This window comes from Rhamphochromis longiceps, linkage group LG6 (assembly GCF_057381845.1).
Source record: "Rhamphochromis longiceps isolate RC_006_pf linkage group LG6, R_longiceps_female_GT1.1, whole genome shotgun sequence".
In the NCBI taxonomy this organism is placed as follows: domain Eukaryota; kingdom Metazoa; phylum Chordata; class Actinopteri; order Cichliformes; family Cichlidae; genus Rhamphochromis; species Rhamphochromis longiceps.
In genome coordinates this window covers 21,336,243-21,356,179 of record NC_140562.1, presented here as the reverse complement: position 1 = coordinate 21,356,179, position 19,937 = coordinate 21,336,243, and the positions used below count along the sequence as shown (strand labels likewise).

At 43.6% G+C, this 19,937-nt stretch overlaps 1 protein-coding gene across 5 annotated transcripts in view; it reads right to left on the bottom strand.

The window, feature by feature from the left end:
* Positions 1 to 809: 809 nt before the first annotated feature.
* The window catches only part of fam13a (family with sequence similarity 13 member A), a 49,901-nt gene continuing 30,773 nt past the window's right edge, over positions 810 to 19,937 (bottom strand). For 2 of the 5 annotated variants that reach the window (XM_085409673.1, XM_085409674.1), the window contains exons 10-24: positions 19,633 to 19,674; positions 19,329 to 19,523; positions 18,282 to 18,480; positions 9,889 to 10,048; positions 7,828 to 7,893; positions 5,822 to 6,035; positions 5,606 to 5,747; positions 5,254 to 5,335; positions 4,894 to 5,099; positions 4,618 to 4,701; positions 4,218 to 4,313; positions 3,508 to 3,591; positions 2,672 to 2,868; positions 2,035 to 2,136; positions 810 to 1,920 (exon numbers count right to left, since the gene is read on the bottom strand). In XM_085409673.1, coding sequence (XP_085265799.1) covers positions 1,797 to 1,920; positions 2,035 to 2,136; positions 2,672 to 2,868; positions 3,508 to 3,591; positions 4,218 to 4,313; positions 4,618 to 4,701; positions 4,894 to 5,099; positions 5,254 to 5,335; positions 5,606 to 5,747; positions 5,822 to 6,035; positions 7,828 to 7,893; positions 9,889 to 10,048; positions 18,282 to 18,480; positions 19,329 to 19,523; positions 19,633 to 19,674 — 1,993 coding nt within the window. In that variant the 3' untranslated portion in view covers positions 810 to 1,796. The remainder of the gene's footprint in view (positions 1,921 to 2,034; positions 2,137 to 2,671; positions 2,869 to 3,507; positions 3,592 to 4,217; positions 4,314 to 4,617; positions 4,702 to 4,893; positions 5,100 to 5,253; positions 5,336 to 5,605; positions 5,748 to 5,821; positions 6,036 to 7,827; positions 7,894 to 9,888; positions 10,049 to 18,281; positions 18,481 to 19,328; positions 19,524 to 19,632; positions 19,675 to 19,937) is intronic. The other 3 variants (XM_085409676.1, XM_085409675.1, XM_085409677.1) reach the window with 3 other exon arrangements.

Below are 19,937 nucleotides of genomic sequence, written 5' to 3'. Positions count from 1 at the left end.
AGGTTTTCAATAAAATACGGTATAAAAGCAAGACTTCTGTGTGGCCTGTGATTGCATTTGAGCTTCCTCATTAAATTGCTTGAATTCATGAACCTATGACCAGATGGACCAGATGTGATGCCTCTGATTCATAGAGTTGTTTTTTAGTGTTTATCTGAGCACCTGCTGTTAAGGTTAGGGTTCTTGTTTCAGTATAGTTTATTTTTAATTGATATTTTATGAGGGGCATATGTTAGAGGTGAGATTTTAGGTGTTACAAGAAAAAAAAAAAAAGTTTTTGAAAGCAGTTCACTCCCATTCTTCCAAACGTTCAGTGAACATGCTTCATCAGCCGAGATGTTTGAGATCAACATTTGAGATCAACTGACTGACCTTGAAGGAGAGGTCAAAGGTCACATGACATTTTAAATCCTTACATGGTATAAAGCTTTTTGTCAATTTTAAACCAATAAATCATTAAGTTAAACTGAAGACCTTGATGGGTGAAAGACAAATTTTATTATACCACATATAATCTTTTATATGTACATTCATATTTAAACAATTTTATTTATTTAATTTGGTGCTGTAGTTTTTTTTATACACGCTTTTAATCCGTTTTATTTCCTTTTATTACTTTCCTTCCCGCCATCGCACAGTGCTCTAGGGAGGTCCTTACCTTCCTGTATAAAGCGCCTTGAGGCAGCTGATGTTGTGATTTGCTGCTATATAAATAAACCGACTGATCTCAGATCTGTCTGTAAAGTCCTTCGACTGGATGAGTGAACATTCGCAACTTCACAAAGAAAAAACACAGAGCCCAAAAAACCTTCAGTAAAAATATGATTTCATTCACATTATATACAAAATACAATTTATGTACTAAAATGTACACACTCAGTTCATTAAGCCCGGCCAGTGTTTACATTCAGTGAAAACAAATTCACACTGATTACCATCCAGAAAATTGGAGAGAAAAAAAAGGGATAAAGTACTCGCTCACAGAAATGTAAACATATACAATAATCCATATTTACAAACAAACAAACTACAGCGAGGACCAGAGGACGAGGTTTCGTCGACCACGCCCGCGCTCGCCTCAGAACTGGCCTTGTCAGTGTTAATCGGTGTGAGCAAACACAGCAGTGATTTAAAGGGGACGATAGCTTATTTAACATCAAGTAAATGAGGGGAAAGCAGGTTAAGGCGTACAAAAACGCAGCAAGTGTCAGTGGTCATCTTGAAACTGGGTGATTTCCAGGAGATGAAAGATTTTGGCTCACTGTGTGCGCTCTGAACTGCTGTCTTTGGGCCCCAGTGAAAGAGGAAACCACTTCTTTCAAACGATAAAACTTTTACAGAAGAGGATTTAATGCTGTGGAAAGTGAAACTTCGGTACTGTCAGCATGATCGAGTAACATCTCCTTTAGAAAAATACACGCGATCCTTAAAAAGCAGCGACAATTTTATAGCTAATGACCGAATTATCAAGTGTTTTGGGTTCTTTTTGGTTTTTTTAAGACTTCTACGGCTGTGCATGAGACAAACATTCAAAATAAATTATCAGCAATACAAGTGTGATTCAGTTTAGTTTGTGCGTATGTTGCTTCGTCCGGAGTGACGTCCCCTCCTCGAGGTGAGGTGACGACAACGTTTTTCCAGGCGCAGCATTTGACGGAGGGAAACCCTCGAGCTCGACGGAGCGCGTCAACAGCATCCAACAGCGAGGAAAACATGACTGTTTCTAGCAAGGTGAGATGTGTTGACTGTGACACTGGAGACACAGCACCAGTCCTCTTATTGAGTCTTCGCTTTATTCAGATGAATTTAGTGGAGTCTCTTTTGCTGATGAGCACTTCGAGCAGCCGCAGTTTGGCTTTGACGTGCTTGTATTCGTTGTACTCCACAGCCAGTGGGGAGCGGTCCTCCTTCTGAACGTTCCTGCAGGAACAAGGCGGCAATCGTTACGACGCTGCGAGAAAAAAAACCTTCGTGTCGAGGTTTCTCATTATGCAGTTCCAAATATTTGACATTGACAAACTCTTTTTTTCTTACCTTCCGTTTTGTCTAAAAAACTGGTCCTCAAACTCTTTCAAGTTCTTGCGAATCCTCTTCTTCTCCTCTCTCGTCTCTTGGAGCTGCTCTACAAGTTCCTGCCTGTGGGGTGAGGAGAAATGTTTTTTAAATGTCTCACATTAAAATATACACAGACTTCCAGCATTTACAAAAAAACCCCCCAAAAATCAACAACTTTGGCTCGGTTTTTGTTTTTTTTGTATTACACAGGTCACACAGGTGGGAGGCAACTTGTCTCCAAACAAATTAAGTCTGTCTTGGACTGACTGCAACTGCTCTGCAACACAATGGCGAAAGTTTGTAAACAACCGCTGGCTGATAAACACTTTGCTATTAATTTGAATGGGTGTGCGCTGAGTGTAATGTTTCTTTGCAACATGGGACTTGATTTAATTCGTTGCCAGATGGTTGTATCCTGGTTATATTCCTATATAAAGGCAAGGTTACTGGGCAACTCTGTTTAGAGGAATTTCTAAATTTGTGCTCTGGTTGGATTTCTGTGTATGTAGACAGTGATAGATCTGCAATTTTTGCTGAGTTATCAGGATTAATCCTCTCAAACAGACCCAAATCTGTCACAAACTGACAGTAAAACGAGCGTTTTGCGAGTACTTACATAGTAGCTGAGTGCAGGTTGGACAGCCTCGTGTCCATCGTGTTCTTGGACGGGGAAAGTTCGTCCACGGGTGAAATGAAACCATCCACTTCCTCATCCGCGTGCTCCAGGAAGCTGAACACGCCGATGTCGGGTCGCACGGTCACGGTGAACTGGGTCTTGGAGTCTCCGTCATCCTCCGAGCCGTCCTCTTCCTCCTACAAAGAGAGTGAGGGAGGCTTTAGTCTCAACGGGCTGCAAGGGAGGGGGCAGAGGGTCTCATCGTGCGGTGAGCGCTGCTGCAGCAGGCGGCCTCCTGGGCTCAAATACTGCAGGGCGTGAGGATCGTGCAGTGTTAGTGGACAGAGGTTAGAAATCACCGCGATGGTCGTCATTTGGAATCATTTGTTTTTATGAATGGAGTTAATCAGGCCACCTTTATTCAACTAAAACTGTTCAATTAATACAAAAAAAAAAAAAAAAAGGTGTCCACAGAGTGCCTGCAAACAGTGCTGGAAAAATAATGATAACAATGATACATTTTTAATATACTGTATGCACATATTTGCTGTTTAGGAAAAATAAACCAGTATTCCAGCCTTGTTTTAGGCACTTAAATCACAACAAGCTTTAACCCATTTTATATCCACTTACATCATTACATCAATCACAGAGTGATTCATAGATCAGCAACTACTGATTCAACACTTCTACAGTTGCCCAATCAACAGGCAGCAATCAGGCTCATTAGAGGGCAAATGGTAGTAAATATAAAGGGGGAGGAGGGGTGGGAGTTTAGCAGGTGAGGAAGAGGGAGCCGGTTCACTGATTATTAAGCAGCAGCAATGGCTCTTCACCTTGATATCATCGAAGAAGAGTGCGGTTTCACCCTCGATAATGGGCTGTAGGAGGGGACCTCTGCGCTTGCTGGAGGGAGAGCCCTGTGGTGACGGTCGAGAAGGAGGAGTTAACCACGCTGAGACGCTAACTCTGACCTTTTTTCTTTCTTTTACAGTACTTCACACTTTTCTGCAGGTTTAAGCACATTTAACGGCTTTTGTTTGAGCTCCTCTGTCTGCTCCTCTGCGTCTCCATGTCAGGAACAATATGGCAGCAGGCTCAGCCTGCGTGGTGCGGATTAGATGCAGTGCATTATATAATGCACATAATGCAGATCATGTCTTACATCATAAAGATGTTCAGTAAATAACTTTACTGAGAGCTTTACACTTAGTCCATAAGCAGATTTATTTTCCTACATTTCTGAAATATAAATATGTAAAAATACATTTTAAGAACTTGCTGTGTTTATTTTCCGTTTATTTAACTTGGCTGTGTTGTTTTGCACTTCCTGAGCCTCTTCAACACTCTGCTGTCACTTCCTGTGACCTCAGCCTGTAACCTCTGACCTTGCTTTACGAGTGCACTGAAAGCTGCTTCATGGCTGCTGTCCGTTCCCAGCAGCAGGTGCTAAAGCCGGCACGAGCTGGGATTAAGTGTCTGTGCATGTTTTGAGAGTGTGGCTTTAAACCCGGCAGCTAAAGGGAGGCTGGGATGTGATACTTACTATGACAGGAATGGTGGAGGCTCTACACAGGATCTGCTTCACCAGGCGATATCTGTCGTACACTGGCTTCATGATTTGCCTCTCGCTCTTCGTCATCTGCTCCAGGTGGGGAGAACAAAGATACACTGTTAGCACAGTTTTAGCAAATTTCTGTCATCCTCTCTACCTGCACGCTAACTAGCTACTTTGCTAACATAAAACAAAATTACAGCAAAACCATTTTTCTTCACTATAAGATCTCTGCAGGGCGTGATATGTAACTGTACTGACAGGAATAAAAATTACGGCATCTGGATTTGGTCCAGACAAACTGATATGGGTTCAGCTTTATTTGCAAAACTGGGCAAATTTTTGCATTTAAAATGTCTAAAATAAAACAAACACATGGAGGGAGGCTTACCGGTCGGCCGTGGATACTCTCGTAGTAGAGAAGAGCTTTCTGCAGGGCGACTTTCTCTGCGGCGATCTGCTCCCGTGTCATATCCTGTTAGCAGGAGACAGGAAGTGAGTCACTCGCCTTTTAAAAGTGACAAGAGTTCAGTCCGTGTTGCTCGCAGCAAAACTTATTTGTCTCTGTGTGATAATAAATTCAGAGTGTGCAGTCTGCTTTAAACATGTAAAGTCTTTTGGCTTTTAATGTCGTCTGTGTGAGCGTGCGACATAGCCGCGGATTTACCTTGATGTCCTCGGGGCGGTTCACCTCGTCCCTCTTCTCCTGCAGCTTCTTCTGAATTCCTTCCAGGGTGCTTTCCACCGGTGGCTTCGACGCCTTCTCCTGCTGAGGTTTCTTCTCCAGCTGCGAGCCGAAGCTTTTGGGCAGCGTGTTGCTGCGCTGGCGGGGCTGAGGCGTCAGGTCCTCCTCAGACTTCATCAGCTTGTGTTCTGGTGAAGAAGACGGGAACCAGAGCTTTTCAGTAAGTTGTGTAGAAAGGCGGGACGAGTTCGGAAGTGATCCAATCAGGAGCAAGTTAGATGCCTGAATCATGACTAAAACTAGATCAAATTAACTGTCAGAATGTGTGCGCCTGTGTGTTACCTTTTAGCTCTTTGCGAAGCCTAGCCAGTTCATTCATCCACCGCAGCACTTCTGGGTTTGCAGCTTTGTCACTGTGGGAGGGCTGCGTGGAGGAAAAGAAGAAAAAAAAACAGATGATCAGCTGCTCTTTCAAAATAAAATACCTACAATTACTGTTCACATGAGGATAACAGTGTAAATCTGAAGTAGGGCTCTGCCTTGCTAAACAACAAGGCAGAGCCCTACTTGGTGTAATGATGCACCTCTGACAGTCAATATTCTTGTTTATGTTTCACAGAAACATCATTACAGTCTGACTTTAAGGCGCGGGGCTTTATTAACAATGACGAATGAACCGGTCGTTACTACCTACCCTGTATTTTCGCTCCTCTTCATACTTCTCCTCAAACCTGTGGATCTTTTTCTTCAGTACATGAATCCTCTTTGTGAGCTGGGCGGAGGTCAGCTCCTCTCTTTCATCATCACAGGAGCCAAGCGATGAACTCCGCCTGCGACTGTTGAGATAAATGATGCTGTTACAGCTCCCAGTTCCTTCCTTCCAGCTCTGCAAAAGCACACGTCAGCTTACCTGATGAACGAGTGAGCGTTAGGTGGCGATGGAGGCACTTCCGTGTCATCCAGGTACTGCTGGGAGTGTCCGTAGGCGTAAAACCGAGGGGAGACCATTGGGTCGCTGGACTCCTCCAGGAGCTGGCGGATCAGACGCCCCCCACAGTGAGGGGACAGCCTGGCCTCCTCGCGGTCCATGCTCTCCCTCTGCAGCGAGTACGCCGGGGTTGGTTCTGAGTGACACAAAAACAAAAATGTCAAGATTTTCATCGCACTTTCATAATTCTGCACACGCAAGACATAAGAGAATGTGAAAAAACAGCAGATTAGTCAGCACATCGGCACATTTATGCATGGAAAGTCCTTAACGTTGGGACAATATGATGCTGGAAAACCAGCCGCATTGAGAAAAGCCTTCTTAAATCCGTTAGCTCTGCCAACCAAAACAGGCACCGCCATCAACTTATCTCTACTTTAAAAATCAAGAAGACATTTAACTGGAGAAATATACTGCCAAAAAAAGACTTTACAGGTGTGATGTTGTGCAAGATAATATATAAAAGCACTAAAACATCCGATGTGAGTTCATGGGCACTGTTATCAGAACACATTCAGCTGCTCTTTGGTGGCTAGCACGCTACCGAATGTCACATTTCACATATTTTCCTGTTGGGTTATATATGTATATTTTGTGAAGTCAGAGCAAATATAGGAGGTCAAAATGTGAAAGTGTCCTGGGAAAGCCAAACAGCATGCACGGCTCGTTTTCTAAAATCAGCCCCGGTTCTCATCCTGAAGACGCCAGACAGCGACTTCTCTCCCTGCTAACATCATCTCGGAGCCTCTCTGGCTCGGTGGAAGGTTCTGGATGTGCTGTGGGAAAAAAATAAATAAAAAGAATTTCCTCTGGGGCTCAGCAGTCACAGATGTTGCTCTGAAACTGTGGGTAAGACACACCCACTCTGCCTCTCTCTCTCTTTATTCATCCCTTGGTTACAGAGTCTCCACTCTGGCAATAATTATGCTTGGTGAAAATAGCTGTGCAGATACCCCTGACAATCGCCGGGCTATTAATAAAGCCCGGCACTCTGTGGGATAATGTCAGGGCGTGACCCCTGATGAGAGGTACAGTGATGAGCTTGTGTTTTAGTTTCCACTCGGCACGTCGACAGGGGAACGGCGCATCTGTCCGAGCACGTGTGCGTTAGAGAGAGCGACAGAGCAGACCGAGGATGATCTGATTGTTTAAAAGTTAAACTAGGAGCTCTCTACGAAATGTCTCAAAACATAAAAGTCAGCAGGAACTCTGATGTAGATTTCATGGAACAGGAGACACCCATAAAATCAGGTGTCGGGTGATGAAAAACATGCGGGGGAGACGTTACACCGAGAAAACAGATAAAAGGGAGTAAAAACAAGCGCTGAAGGAAACCAACTGTCAGTGTAAACATTCAAGGTGTCAGTATGCAACCAGGAAAATATGCACGCCCTGTCCAACACCGCACATGCATATTTTTCTTAGCTGGGGTGGGTTAAGGTGTATGAGAAATGATTTAGCTCAAATTCCAGCTCGGGAGTCCCGGGGGGTCCTCCTTCACTTCCAGGTACGTGCAGTTCATCGAGTAGCAGGGCTCTCGCTTGTTAGAGCTCTCTCACAGCAAACAAACCCTCAGTCAGACTGAAGGTCTTCCTTTGAGGCCTATTATCAAGCTTAGTGCAGTGTAGCCGGCCAGTAAGGCTTCACGGCATTTGAAATTAATCCTTTAAATCAACTGCTCGCTGATGGCTGAGGATTAACTGGACTAATGAAACAAAAAAATACGCCGGTGTGCCATTTCACTAAAGGTCGTGTGTGCGTGCGTGTGCGCAGGTGTGCCACCCTTTGCCACAATGTTCCCGATCACTCAAGCATGTTGCCATGCAGCGGTAAAAGTCAGACAGACAGACTTTCCTTTCTTTCACTCTGGCATCTCACTCGCAGAAAAGGCCAGTCAGCACTGACAGTGATGTTAGTGGGAGACTTACCATCGCAACAACTTGGATAGAAAATGCTTTTGAAATCAAGGAAAGGGGAGTTACAAAACGGAGAATCTAGAGGAACAAAAGAGGGAAATGGGGGGGATGGAGAAGGAGAAGAGGACAAGATGAAGGAAGAAAAACAAAGAAAGAGAAGTAAGAAATAAGCCAAAGAACTAGCAGGCATCCTTCCTGCTGAATTAGTTACTGGAAATTAAACTAACACACAGACACATAAACTTTAATGAACTCGTGGGACATGTGAGATCCATAACTCTGTCTCCCGCTGTCTGAAAAAAAAATCGGCCACTGTTGTTTCCACCACCGCTGGCACACAGGCGGGGGACACCAAATATCAGGTCATGCTAGAACTTTACTGGGACAAAGGTCTCCAACTCCTGCCTGAAGCCCTCATTCACCCACATGGCCATTTGGCCCGCAGTATGCCTTCTGTACAGTATGCAGCAATTCCTCACTGGGACTCTGTGCTGATGAATAATCTTGCCAACTACACGGAAATACAGTTCAGCTTTGCACAATACTTGCACACACCATGACCATCGCTGCTTGTTCTCATGTGAAGCAGCCTGTCACAGCCAATCATGCAGGCGCCCTGTTTCCACGAGCTTAGTTATGTATTCAGGACACAATGTACAGAACACAGGGGAGGTGGGGGGAGTTTAAGGAAGAGGAAGAAATTGGCAAGATGCAAAGGATGGTATACAAATGAGTAAAACCGCCACGTGGACTGAATAAAGAACTGTAACTCACTGCGGTGTGCCTCACTAGAACACAAATTACATTTTAACTACAAGCATGTAAACACACCGTCTACCAGGCTGGGCAAAATCGCTCAAACCATGACTTCAAACAACCTAAACAGCATAATATCTCAGACACAACACTTCACTATGAGACAACAACAAATCTAAAGCTTGCTGGTGTTTTCCCTCTATGAGGTCCGGCCGCTAGAGAGCTCCACCAAACACGCAATTGCCCACTAATGCTCCAAACACGCGGCTGCTGAAACTGACAGGCTGCTTGCATGGAACAGTTTTGATTCTTGCTTCAAACAGGAAGCAGCAGCGGTGGCGGAGGCAGTGAGAGTCAAAGCCAATCGCCGCAGCGGAAAGATGTCAACACAACATGCAGAAACATGTCCTTCCAGTGTGCGAATGAACACGTTGGCCATCATTCCAGAGTACAGTTCAGCAAAAGCCTTGGCTTTCACCAATCAACACAGAAACCTCCACCCTTGCAATACTCTGACAACACAATCGAAAGTGCGCACAGCGCAGTCACGGCACAAACAAACACATTAATAACAAGCTCGAGAGAGGTCTGACGGCTGAAGGAAGGCTCTTTTTGCAAATTCTCTTAACAGTAATGCCACTTGATAAGCCAGGATCAATAAATTAGGATCCCGCGTACAGCTGACATCTCAGGCACGTGCAGAGACGTCAACATTTAAATGGAGCACGAACTTTAACAGTTCAGCCATGATCAATAAACTCTCCAAACCTAACCTAAATTTGTGCAGCCAGCTGATTGGTATGCTGTTATCGCCATCCATGCCGACCCTTTAATGATTGATTTGTGAGTGAAAACAACAGCAGTGGTCATCTGTTGCTAAGCCTGCACACAGGCTTTCCACATAGGTGATAGATTCTGCTAGAACCTCACTGTTTACTCTTTAAATAAAACCACAGATCGAGTATTTGCTGCACTTTCATATTTTCCTCATGGGAGATGAAGGCAGTACTGCAATCCTTCTAACCAAGCAAACAAACACATCTCTGGTGTCTCTCCTGCAGAAATAGTTAGCCTAGGGAACCTAGAGGATCTTTAACAATTAAATTCTGCAGGGAAAGCAGAAGCAGCATGCTTCAGGAGGAGGAGCAGATGAGGCAGCAGAAGGTGTGCAGCTGCGACCCAAACACCCAACCTGGGGTGGAGGATCCTGAACCTGCTGTCTGGACATGTGTGTCCTTTTGTCCAGACAAACTGTAAATGGGCTAAAAGCAAAGGAAAGAAACATCTAAGCAACAGCCAGGTGGTCTCCAGGCTCACCTCCCCAGTTGTTGTCCTCAGTCAGTGCTGTCAGATCCAACCGGGGCACGTCCTCACAGCTTGTCTTCTCGCAGTCTGAGTCCGGGCCGCGCACCTCTCCGCCGACCCTACCCGCGTCACAAGTGACCGGCGACTCCTGGATCTTCATCGTCTTCAACGTCTGCACAACCATGAGAGAAAAGAAACGAGCGCTCAACAACAACAGGCTGCCTGTGAACACACTCTTTAAGTTGAGTCACACACTCCCTCAGACTAGCCCTGCCCTAATGTAGGGGGCTGCTCCCTGGCTGCGATTGGCTCCCCTAGTTGGTCAAAACATCCTCCCATCTGTCTTTAGCCGACTGCTAGAGAGCAGGAGCGGCTTCGCTCCGCCTTCTCCTTCATCCACAGGATTCTCCTCACCCCTCCCGCTCTTCTTTTCCCCCTCTCTCTTCTCTCCACGGTAGATTTCCCTGCTTTTTCTCTGGCTTGACATGCATATATTCCCCACCCGCCCAGCTCTGGACTTGTTTGTTTAACAGCAGCAAGAGCAGAAGGGAGGGGTGTGCTGGAGACACACAGAGAGACAGAGGAACAGAGAGCGAGGGAGGAGGGGCGTGAAGCAAGAACAAGAATAAGCACAAATCGTGAGCCAGCACACGTAGACTGACTGAGTGAATTTTTTTGCCCCCCCTCCCTGCATCTCTCTCTCTCTCTGCAGACAAAAAATCAGATGAAGCAAAAGAACTTCATGTAATCCACTTCCTGCTTTTTTTTAGTCCACATTTTTACCCATCAGCCTCTCCCTCTTTTTCCTATTTTTAGATTTGAGACTATCCAAAAATTCCACTTTGCTTATCCGAGATCAGAGCTGTTCCGTCACCCTTGGGCCATACTGTAAATAATTTAGTTGAAAAGACTCGCACTTGGCAGCTCATGCATTTTCATCAACATATCAGTTAAATCTGTCCAGGCGTGGGACCAAACTATTTTTAGGGAAAACAAATCAGGACTCACAGCTACTAGACGGCTTAGAGGAAAGAGCTGCACTGTAAAGTAGCTTTGTTTTGTTTTTTGGTTAATGATAGTTGTTGTTGATGATAATGACAGATTACTGTAGGAAAGAATAATCGGTCTCAGGTATGTGCATATGTATCCTTGTGGCTTTAGCGGAGGGCGCAGGGCCCAAAACAGCTCTGATGTCATGTGAACCACAGAGGATATGACCAGGATCTAATGGTGCCTAGAGAGAACGTGCAGACTGTGACGGACAAACAGAAGAAACTTCCCCCTCGACGCGCTTACCGTCACTGCTCTCAAATCAATGTACTCACAAAGTACACACACACTCACAAACCACGCAGCATCAGTTTATCTAAGAATGAATGCCTCACATACACCCCCCCCCCATACACACAAGCCTTTAAAGCGCAGTGCACCATACTACAGCACATCATCCGACATGTTCTCAGTATTTCTTTACATTGTCAGACAAAGGCACTTTTGTTTGCCCCTTTGCAGCATCTGGCACATGCGTGACATGCCCAAGTATTTGTGAGTATTTATTGGCTCCAGTCTTATCAGACGCTTTCACAGAGTCCCACAAACGGTCAGATCCACTGTGGTCTTTGAGTAAAACAACCTTCTCCTTGAATTGATGTTTGTTTAGCTTGTATGAAGCCAGTCCTGTCTACTCTTGTTTCTTTAGTGGGCGAGTCTTCTTCATAGCTGAATAACAGGTAAACTGTTCATATTCAGAAGGAACAATTAATAACTCTGAAACTTGACCGTCATTATTTCATTTACAAAAGGCATTTTTTGAAGCAGGACTTGTATTCTAGGAAAAACATTAATACGGAATAGCCACACCCACCCTATGAGCTCTGCAAATTAGTCCCAGTGGATGTGTTTACAACAATCCCTGTGGTCATAAAAACAACAACATGAGAGTGGTTACATCTAATCCGACGATCTCCTTTTTTGCAACTCTTAAATTAAGGTGAGACCTAAATAAGAACTTTTATACATTTAATTAAATCCAACTGGGACACAAAATTGTGAAAATACAAACAATGACTGTGTAGTTTTTCTTATCTGACCCCAAAGGAGCCAGAACGCCTTCAGCACGTCACCCTTTTTCTCCTCACACCCTTTTATATGTAAATGACGTTTCAGAGTCATAAACCTTCTGCTCGCTTTCAATGCCTGATTAGCTCATCCTACTTGTTCTGGTACATTTGATTAGCTGACAGTAAAAGTACTCACAGAAATTCTGCTGTAAGGAAAACAAGTTGCGACATGTTCATTCAAACTAATTTATTACAATCACGAATTAATTTTAACCGGCTTGACTTAAAAGACTAGTCAGCTGTTTGGCAGGCAGCCAGTGCTCTAAGAAAGCTCTGTTCAAGCTTACTGTATGTATCATTTATAGTTGGCAGCAAATTGAGCATTACATGCTACCATTATCACTTTCCCCATACAAGTGTACTGTTTCGTGATAACAGAAACATCTTTCTTTAAGTACCCTCAAACACTTATTTTGAAAAGAAACTTTAACTAGACTAAAAAACAAAAACAAAAAACAAATAAAACTTGTTAGGGAAATAAGGGTTTGCTTCAGCTAGTTACCATGAGTAGCTAGTTTTCTTAACAGATGAAATGACTCGTGACTGTGACTGTTGAGAAACTGGCTTGAACCAGCCGGCACCAGGCGGGTCAACTTGTTTTCCTTACTGGTTCGTGATAAGCCTGATTACCCATGATCAACACTTCCAAGTGCATCAAGAACAATTCACTGAATGGTTGATAAGCAAATTAAATTACATCCGTGGATTGCTGGCTTGTTTAGAGAACAAAGAACCCTCCTCAAAAGTAATTTAACCAAGACAATCCTTTTTTTGTAGTTTTTAGTAGCAGTGAGTATTGATTACTTCTATACTTGTCCCTTGTTAGTTACTGTGCTTTATGTTCTTTTTCTAAAGTGTTACCAGTGTGGCAGATGGCCATCAGACAAATGAAGTGTGCACTTATCATGTAATGTGATGAGAAGCAGCAACAGCGCCGGTTCTGTTTTCTCAGAACAACTAATCAAACTGATAAAAGAGAGATGCTGTCATTTACTTCACATTTACTTGACACCTATTTAGCACAGTGATTATTATTATTAATATTTATTACTATATTATTTATTGTTTTATTGCTTTATTATTTTGATTATTTGCACACAGTGATCAATATCAGTGTGTGAATACACACACACACACACACACACACACACACACACACACACACACACACACACACACACACACACACACACACACACACACACACACACACACACACAGTATATTGTTGCCCAGAACAGCCACTCTCATGATTAAAGCATGATGAGAGGTGCAGCTGGTGCTAAGGAGGGGTGAAACTGACAGTGCTATGGCGTGGGCTGTGGGTGTGTTAGTGGGGTTTAATGGATGAGAAGGATATTTTCAATAAAGATTAAACTGTGTTTCAATGGCTAACACACACACACACACACACACACACACACACACACACACACACACACACACACACACACACACACACACACACACACACACATTTAATGCAGCGGTTCTCAGATATTTTGGCATGCCACACATTGGAAGGCAAAAATTCGAGGCCCCCACACTCGACAGGTTTATTTTTTCTAACTGTCATCTGACTGTTACATGTCCGCGGTCACTCTGCATCCCACCAGCAGAACTATTGATTCCGCTGGTTTGATGCTATTGGAATATTCACAAATACCGTGCACTCCTCTGTGTTTGTATCCTCTGCGTCTGCAAGTGATGTCGAGAGAAACTCGCTGACAACTAAAAGGCTAAATCCTTTCAGTATGTATAGGCCAACATGTACAATGTGCAGAACAGTATGCACTACTGTGTTTGGCACACAGTTACTGTAATGGCATTGTCACAATCATCTTATAAGCGAATCCGGCTTCACCTGTGCACATGAGCTGGTGAAAAACACTGCGACTTTCACTTCCCACTATCAGTTTTCTTTTGCTGCTGGCACAAAATGTTTTGAAGAACTGCCAGCTAACAGGGACTCGAGCTGCATCGACACACAAACTTATGGGGACAAACAAAACACCAGCACACTAAGCTTAACAGTGCAGTGGTTAGGAATTTAAAAAATGATTGACCAGCAGTTGTGAAACAGAGGAAGTGAAATTCTTTTACTATAGCGCCTAACATCTGCCTCAGTTACTGGAATAATATAATGATTATACTGAAAGTTATACATTTATATCAGTGGAATAAATACAAATTGTTGGATTTTAGAAGATGGTGACTGGCTCCCTAATATTTCTCCCAGGTAAGCACGACACGCTGAGCTATACTGCACAACTTTTAGAAACTTTTGAGGTCAGCATGTAGATGGGGTCAACCGTGTTTGTGTGGTGCTCAAGTGGCAACCCGGGCATTAACCACCAGCTGAGAGGATGCCGCACCAGCCTCCAGGGTTCAGCGCCATGCCGGCTCCAGATGGCCGCTCTGTGGCACAAGTGCGTTGGTGATGGCAGAGCCGGGGCCCGAGCTGCGACGAAGATCCATCTGTGCTGCTCAGAAAAATAGCCACGATATTGGTTCAGCACTCCTGACGACATGAGTCATGCTAATCATGTCATGAGTGTGCTAGTCTAGATTAGAATCGGAGACGAGCAGATGGAGAAGGTGGCTTGTTTCCTTATGCTCACACCCACGGCGCCACTAAACTTAAAATCTGTACTCGGTGTTTCAAAGAGCAGAAAGAATAAGGATTTGTTTGTGTCAGAATATTGATTGGGGGGGAATCCCCTTTCACGGAAAGGCTAAAAATCTCCTTTTGTTTAAGGTGACATTTTCTGTGGAACGGTTCAGGAGTTTCAGTTCAGCAAAAGCCCGTGAGTGCTGCAGCCAAAAAAAACACTGATGAGAAATCACACTGGTCAAAACAAAAGCCAGTGGTTTTCACGATTTTTGTGTTGTTGTTGTTTTTTTTAAGTGATTTTTAAATTTCAGACACAGGCCACAGTCGTGTAGTTGTGTATTGCTCTGTATCGGTCTATTGATGGGCTGGGAACCTGTTTAAGGTGTACCCTGCCGCCTCGTGACCCTAAGCTGGATAAGCAGTTAAAAAAAATAATGAATGGATGAAGCTTTGCTAAGCCCCTCCTTAGGACGCCCACAGCTTGCAGAACAAGAGGAAATATTGTTACACTGTGCCTATGGAGACGACAGATAACAGTAGATATCCTCGTAAAATAGAGGAGGGTGTCTTATTTTCTTTTTTAAGTTAAAAATACAAACGTAGTCATGTTAGATATTTATTAAACAAAGCTGAATCTACTGATTCAGGTCAAATCAGAGTGTGTGGTGACCTTCCAAAGTGTTGCCAGATCAACTCGGGACCTTTGGGGGTGTCCTTTAGTGTTTGTGGTGTTTCAGGTCATGCGGGTTGTGGGGTGAGTTTAGAGATCAGGTCAATGCCTTGGGCTTTGTGTTTGAGGGATTTTCCTGTTGGGGGAGGTTGCAGTTAACATGAGGAGTGCGCATGGTCTGCAGGAATGTTTGGGAGGGGTGGTATGTGTGAAAGCAGCATCTACATCAATGCTAGGCCTCAGGGCTTCCCAGCAGAACACCGAATTATCACTGTTATTCCCCTGGTTTTAATCCAGAGGCATATATCGCTCCTCTTGTACATGACCTTTCTCAGACGTTTCATCGTTTGGTAACTTTCCTCTCTTTTGTTTGACCTTCTCTGTTTTTTGGACTCTGCCTTTGGTTTGCTCACTTTTTTTTGCCAGCCTGCTTACTCTTGTCCCTTGTATAACAACAACCTGCTCAACAACATTGCTTTCAGATGAACTAGTAGAGCCTCTGTGTGCCTGAGCATCTGCGTTTCTGGTTATCATCAGATCTTTTATCAGCAAACTCCTTGAACTATTAAAACCACACACATTCAAACTGTAATTAGCTAAGTGGCATAATTTTGCAACTGTTTATTTATTTATTTTTTAATGGGTTTTGCTCTGATGAGCTCATCTTGTTTTTGCTTTTAATTTCATTGGACTGCTTATATCATGCTCGACAAACCTAAATATGTGATAAAGGCCACTTGATCACTGAATGTGATACCTGACGTGGGCTTACTGTTGTCAGTCTGTGTCAGGGGGAGTGTGCAAAGCTACTTTTCATGCTGGTCACCTACACTTGTCAGTAAAGATGCACAAAGATTAGCAGCTCCTGCATGCTGATGCTTTAGCAGTGCAGTGTGTATCAGCTAATCATCTTAGCTTAGCACGCTATCCCGTTTAGCACTTAACCACACAATATGCAAAGGCCATGAAGATTCTTGGGTACGCATCAATTTTGGCCTGATGATGTTCACTGCAAGAAACAAAGTCTATACTGAATTAAAACGTAACTGAGAAATTTCACTTAAAACCACAAATCTGAACTTCCCAGCAACTGCAGAAGTCAAATAGTCCAGAACATGCTGCTTTATAACACCTTACAGACATCTGGGAGCTGGCGCCTGGCATGCAGTTCAGTGACTCTTGACCTAAAGAGCTGGCAGTCACAGAGACAGCTGTGCCCACCAACGGAGACAGATACTTACAGTCATCTAACCGTCCAATCACAGTGGTGCCAGTTATCATGCATTCACCGTATGTGTGTCAAGGGACTCTGTGTCATCTGTGCTGTTGCGCAAGGAGGATTCATGGAGGCTCAAAAAATAAAAACAGTCTGCACTTATCGAATTCTGCTCACTGAGTGCGAGTGTGTAAACGCAACAAAGCTATTTTAAATGAGACGAAACGGTGCGGCTCAACTTTACATCAGCAAAAGTCACTTAAGAGCCAACTGTGAAGTCGTACTCAAGAGTCTGCAGAGATCAGGTTACTACAAGTCTGAGCCACAAGCACCACACACCGTGACCTTGCTGTGACTTTCAGGGCTTTCACACACTACCTGAATGCTGAGTATACTAAAGTAATTTTTTTACAATCAGACCATTAAATAAACTATTAAAATAATTAATTACTTATTTAACATATAAAATGTCACAGTTGAAAAGCTCCAATTTGAATATATTTACTTGTTTAAAAACTGAACTGACAATAAATAAGTTGCCAAAGTTGTAAAGCTCATTAATCAAAGGCCCATTAACTAACTGAAGTAGCCTTCTCTCTTATCTTTCTCTCTCAATGTGAGTTTTGAGACAAAAATACTTTTTCCTCCTCACATAAAAAAGAAGACAAACAAATGTCAGAAAACAAAAAGTGCTGGACTAACTTCACCTCATTAAAATACTGTAAAAATCAAGTAATTCCACAATTTATTACCCAATCCTGAAAACCCACCCTTAGATATTCTATGATGTAGTTAATATATGTAGCAGTAAACTCCAAAACTCAATAAATAAATTCTTTTTTTTATTCACAGTTACTGAAACGCCTGCTGCATTCAGCTACTACAAAGCAAACCTGCTGCTTAATTTAGAATCAAGCAATGATCTCATACAATCAATATTTTTATATTGTTAAAACTGAGTGTGAGCTAATTGTGTTTATAAAAAAAAAACATAGAATATAAACACACAAATGATCAGAATACATTTTTTTAAACTGCCGTATTTAAAATGTTTATAAATAAAGTGGCCAACAAACATAGAACTGGTGTATGACTATCATCAAAACATTTCTGTTTTGAGGTTTTTTTCTTTATTTTCAACTTAATATTTTCTCTTTGTTTGTTGAAACACAGCTGTTGCTATAATCAGCCAAAGCTTCCGCCCTTTTAAATCAATAATTTTCTTTCCACTGAATTTAATTCCCTGCTGCCGATCACTTTTTGCGTTGTTGTTAATGATCCGAATAAGAATCTCTGTCAGTAAGTATTTTACTACATTTTTAAAAAGTACTCAGTACTAAAGAAACCTCTGGACTCATGTATCCACATGACATCTAAAACAGATAAAAGCAGCGGCTAACTGCACTCTCATAATTGGCCTTTACGTTTGAAGGAGTGGGCAACAATTAGCATTATGTTGCACATTACAAGCTGGTGTCTAATGGCAGAGCACCATTAGGATGCTGCACAGCCTCCACTTAGTGATTCTTGTCAACTGCAATAGGCAATTATCTGCGGTGACTCAGAAACAAGGAGGGCAGGGAGTTGAGATGAATGCTTCATTCATCATTGGTACATTAGTTTGAGAAGTTGTTGCATGTGGTGACGCCATGTGCACAAGGGGAAAAGAGGAATGAATTCACGATGATAATATTATTAATAATAATAATTATAATAGTAAAGAAGGAGGGAAAATGTCACACTCATAAAGATGAAAAGAGACGGGGAGTACAAGGTGTGACTCACTGCGTGGGCAGCCGTGTTCTCGCTTAGCTGCATGAGAGTTGGGCTCTTTTTTGGCTTCCTGGGTTTGGGGGTTCGCTCAGCGTGACTTCTCTGGCCTTCCTGTGAGTCCACACGGCTGCTCATGTCTTCCCCCACGCTGCCTGAACTGCTGCTCGACGGGACGTTCTCCTTGTTGGTGTCTCCTGTGACGGAAGGCGCTCTGTTGTCAGACGAAAAGGAAAAGGGTGAGGAAATAAGACATCTGCCTTCCATCGGACTCTCTCTCTGCTCGCCTTGCTCGGTTTTAAATCAGATTAAAAATGGATGAAATGCTTCTGGAAACCAAATGCCCAAGGTCATCCCGATGCATTTTTTATATGTTCTCAAGCAGCTAATGTGCTGTTTAGTGTTTGTGCTAAGTCTATTTACTGTCCTGTCTTATTAACATTTTCTGCTGTTGAGACACTCCCCAAAATCCACGTGCCGCTGATCTCTCAGACTCCACCAGGTCTTCATCAACAAGGATTAGCTCCTTACTGGAATGATACCAGTTATTATGACTGCACACTAAAGCTCTCCCCACAGAACAAAACTTCACCACTGTTTACTGAAACTGAAACATCAACTGAAAGTATCATTGTAGTATCACTGCAGGAAGCCTCTGAGGTCAGACCTCCATAATGAAAGTGGGCGCCACAATGGTGGAGTGGTTAGCATTGTTGCCTCACAGCAGGGAGCTCCCTGGTCTCGACCCTGGCCGGGGCCTTTCTGCGTGGAGTTTGCTTGTTCTCCCTGTGCCTGCGTGGGTTGCCTCCGGGCACTCCGGCTTCCTCCCACAGTCCAAAGACATGCAGGCTGAGTAACCTAGTGAGTTTAAATTGACCATGTATGCGAGGCAGAGGCTGTATGAACGTGTGGTTAAAGTGCTTTGAGTGGTCAGTACGACAAGTAAATTACAATTATTTTGCTTTAAGATGATAAATGAGGAGAAACACGATGCAGTGCTTCCACTATGAAGGCCACTTTCTGCAAGTAACATCGATTATGATTATGCCACGCCCACGGTACCTGTTTTTTTCCCTGTGTTTCTGGCCCTCCTCCTGATGCTGCTGCTCTCTTTGGTGCCTACGTCTCTGCCTCGCTGTTAGTGTCACCCGTGAAGGGCACGGGGTCGATTCGTGGGCGTCTGAATGCTGATCCTCTAAGGGGTTCACATCAAAGAGGTGCTGCTCCACTGCTGAGCGTATGGTCCTGTCCAGAAAACTTCAGGGAGCAACACAATGAGTAGATAAGGAAATCCACCATTTTATGCTCTTCACTGTTTCATAAGAGCTTTGCTTTTTATTTTTATTTTAAGCAGAAATATACCTACTTTACCACACCAGGTCTGCAGTGGACGGGCGAGAGGTGGTTACTGAAAGAAAAACAAGAAGGGAAGCTTAATGCGCAGAAACAAGTGTTCACATAGGTCACTGAGCAACACTGAAAATCCCCCGAGGCTCACGTTGTGGCCTTTGGTGATCAAGTGCATGGGTGAGAGGTAAACTCAGCTGCGTTCAGAGCTTAAATGGATCCTTGGGGAGCAAAGTGGCTGGCTTCCATGGCTACCAGTAAGTCCAGCAGCAGAGTACACGGTCATGGACCTTTATACTGATCTCTGACTTCATTTTGGTTTTA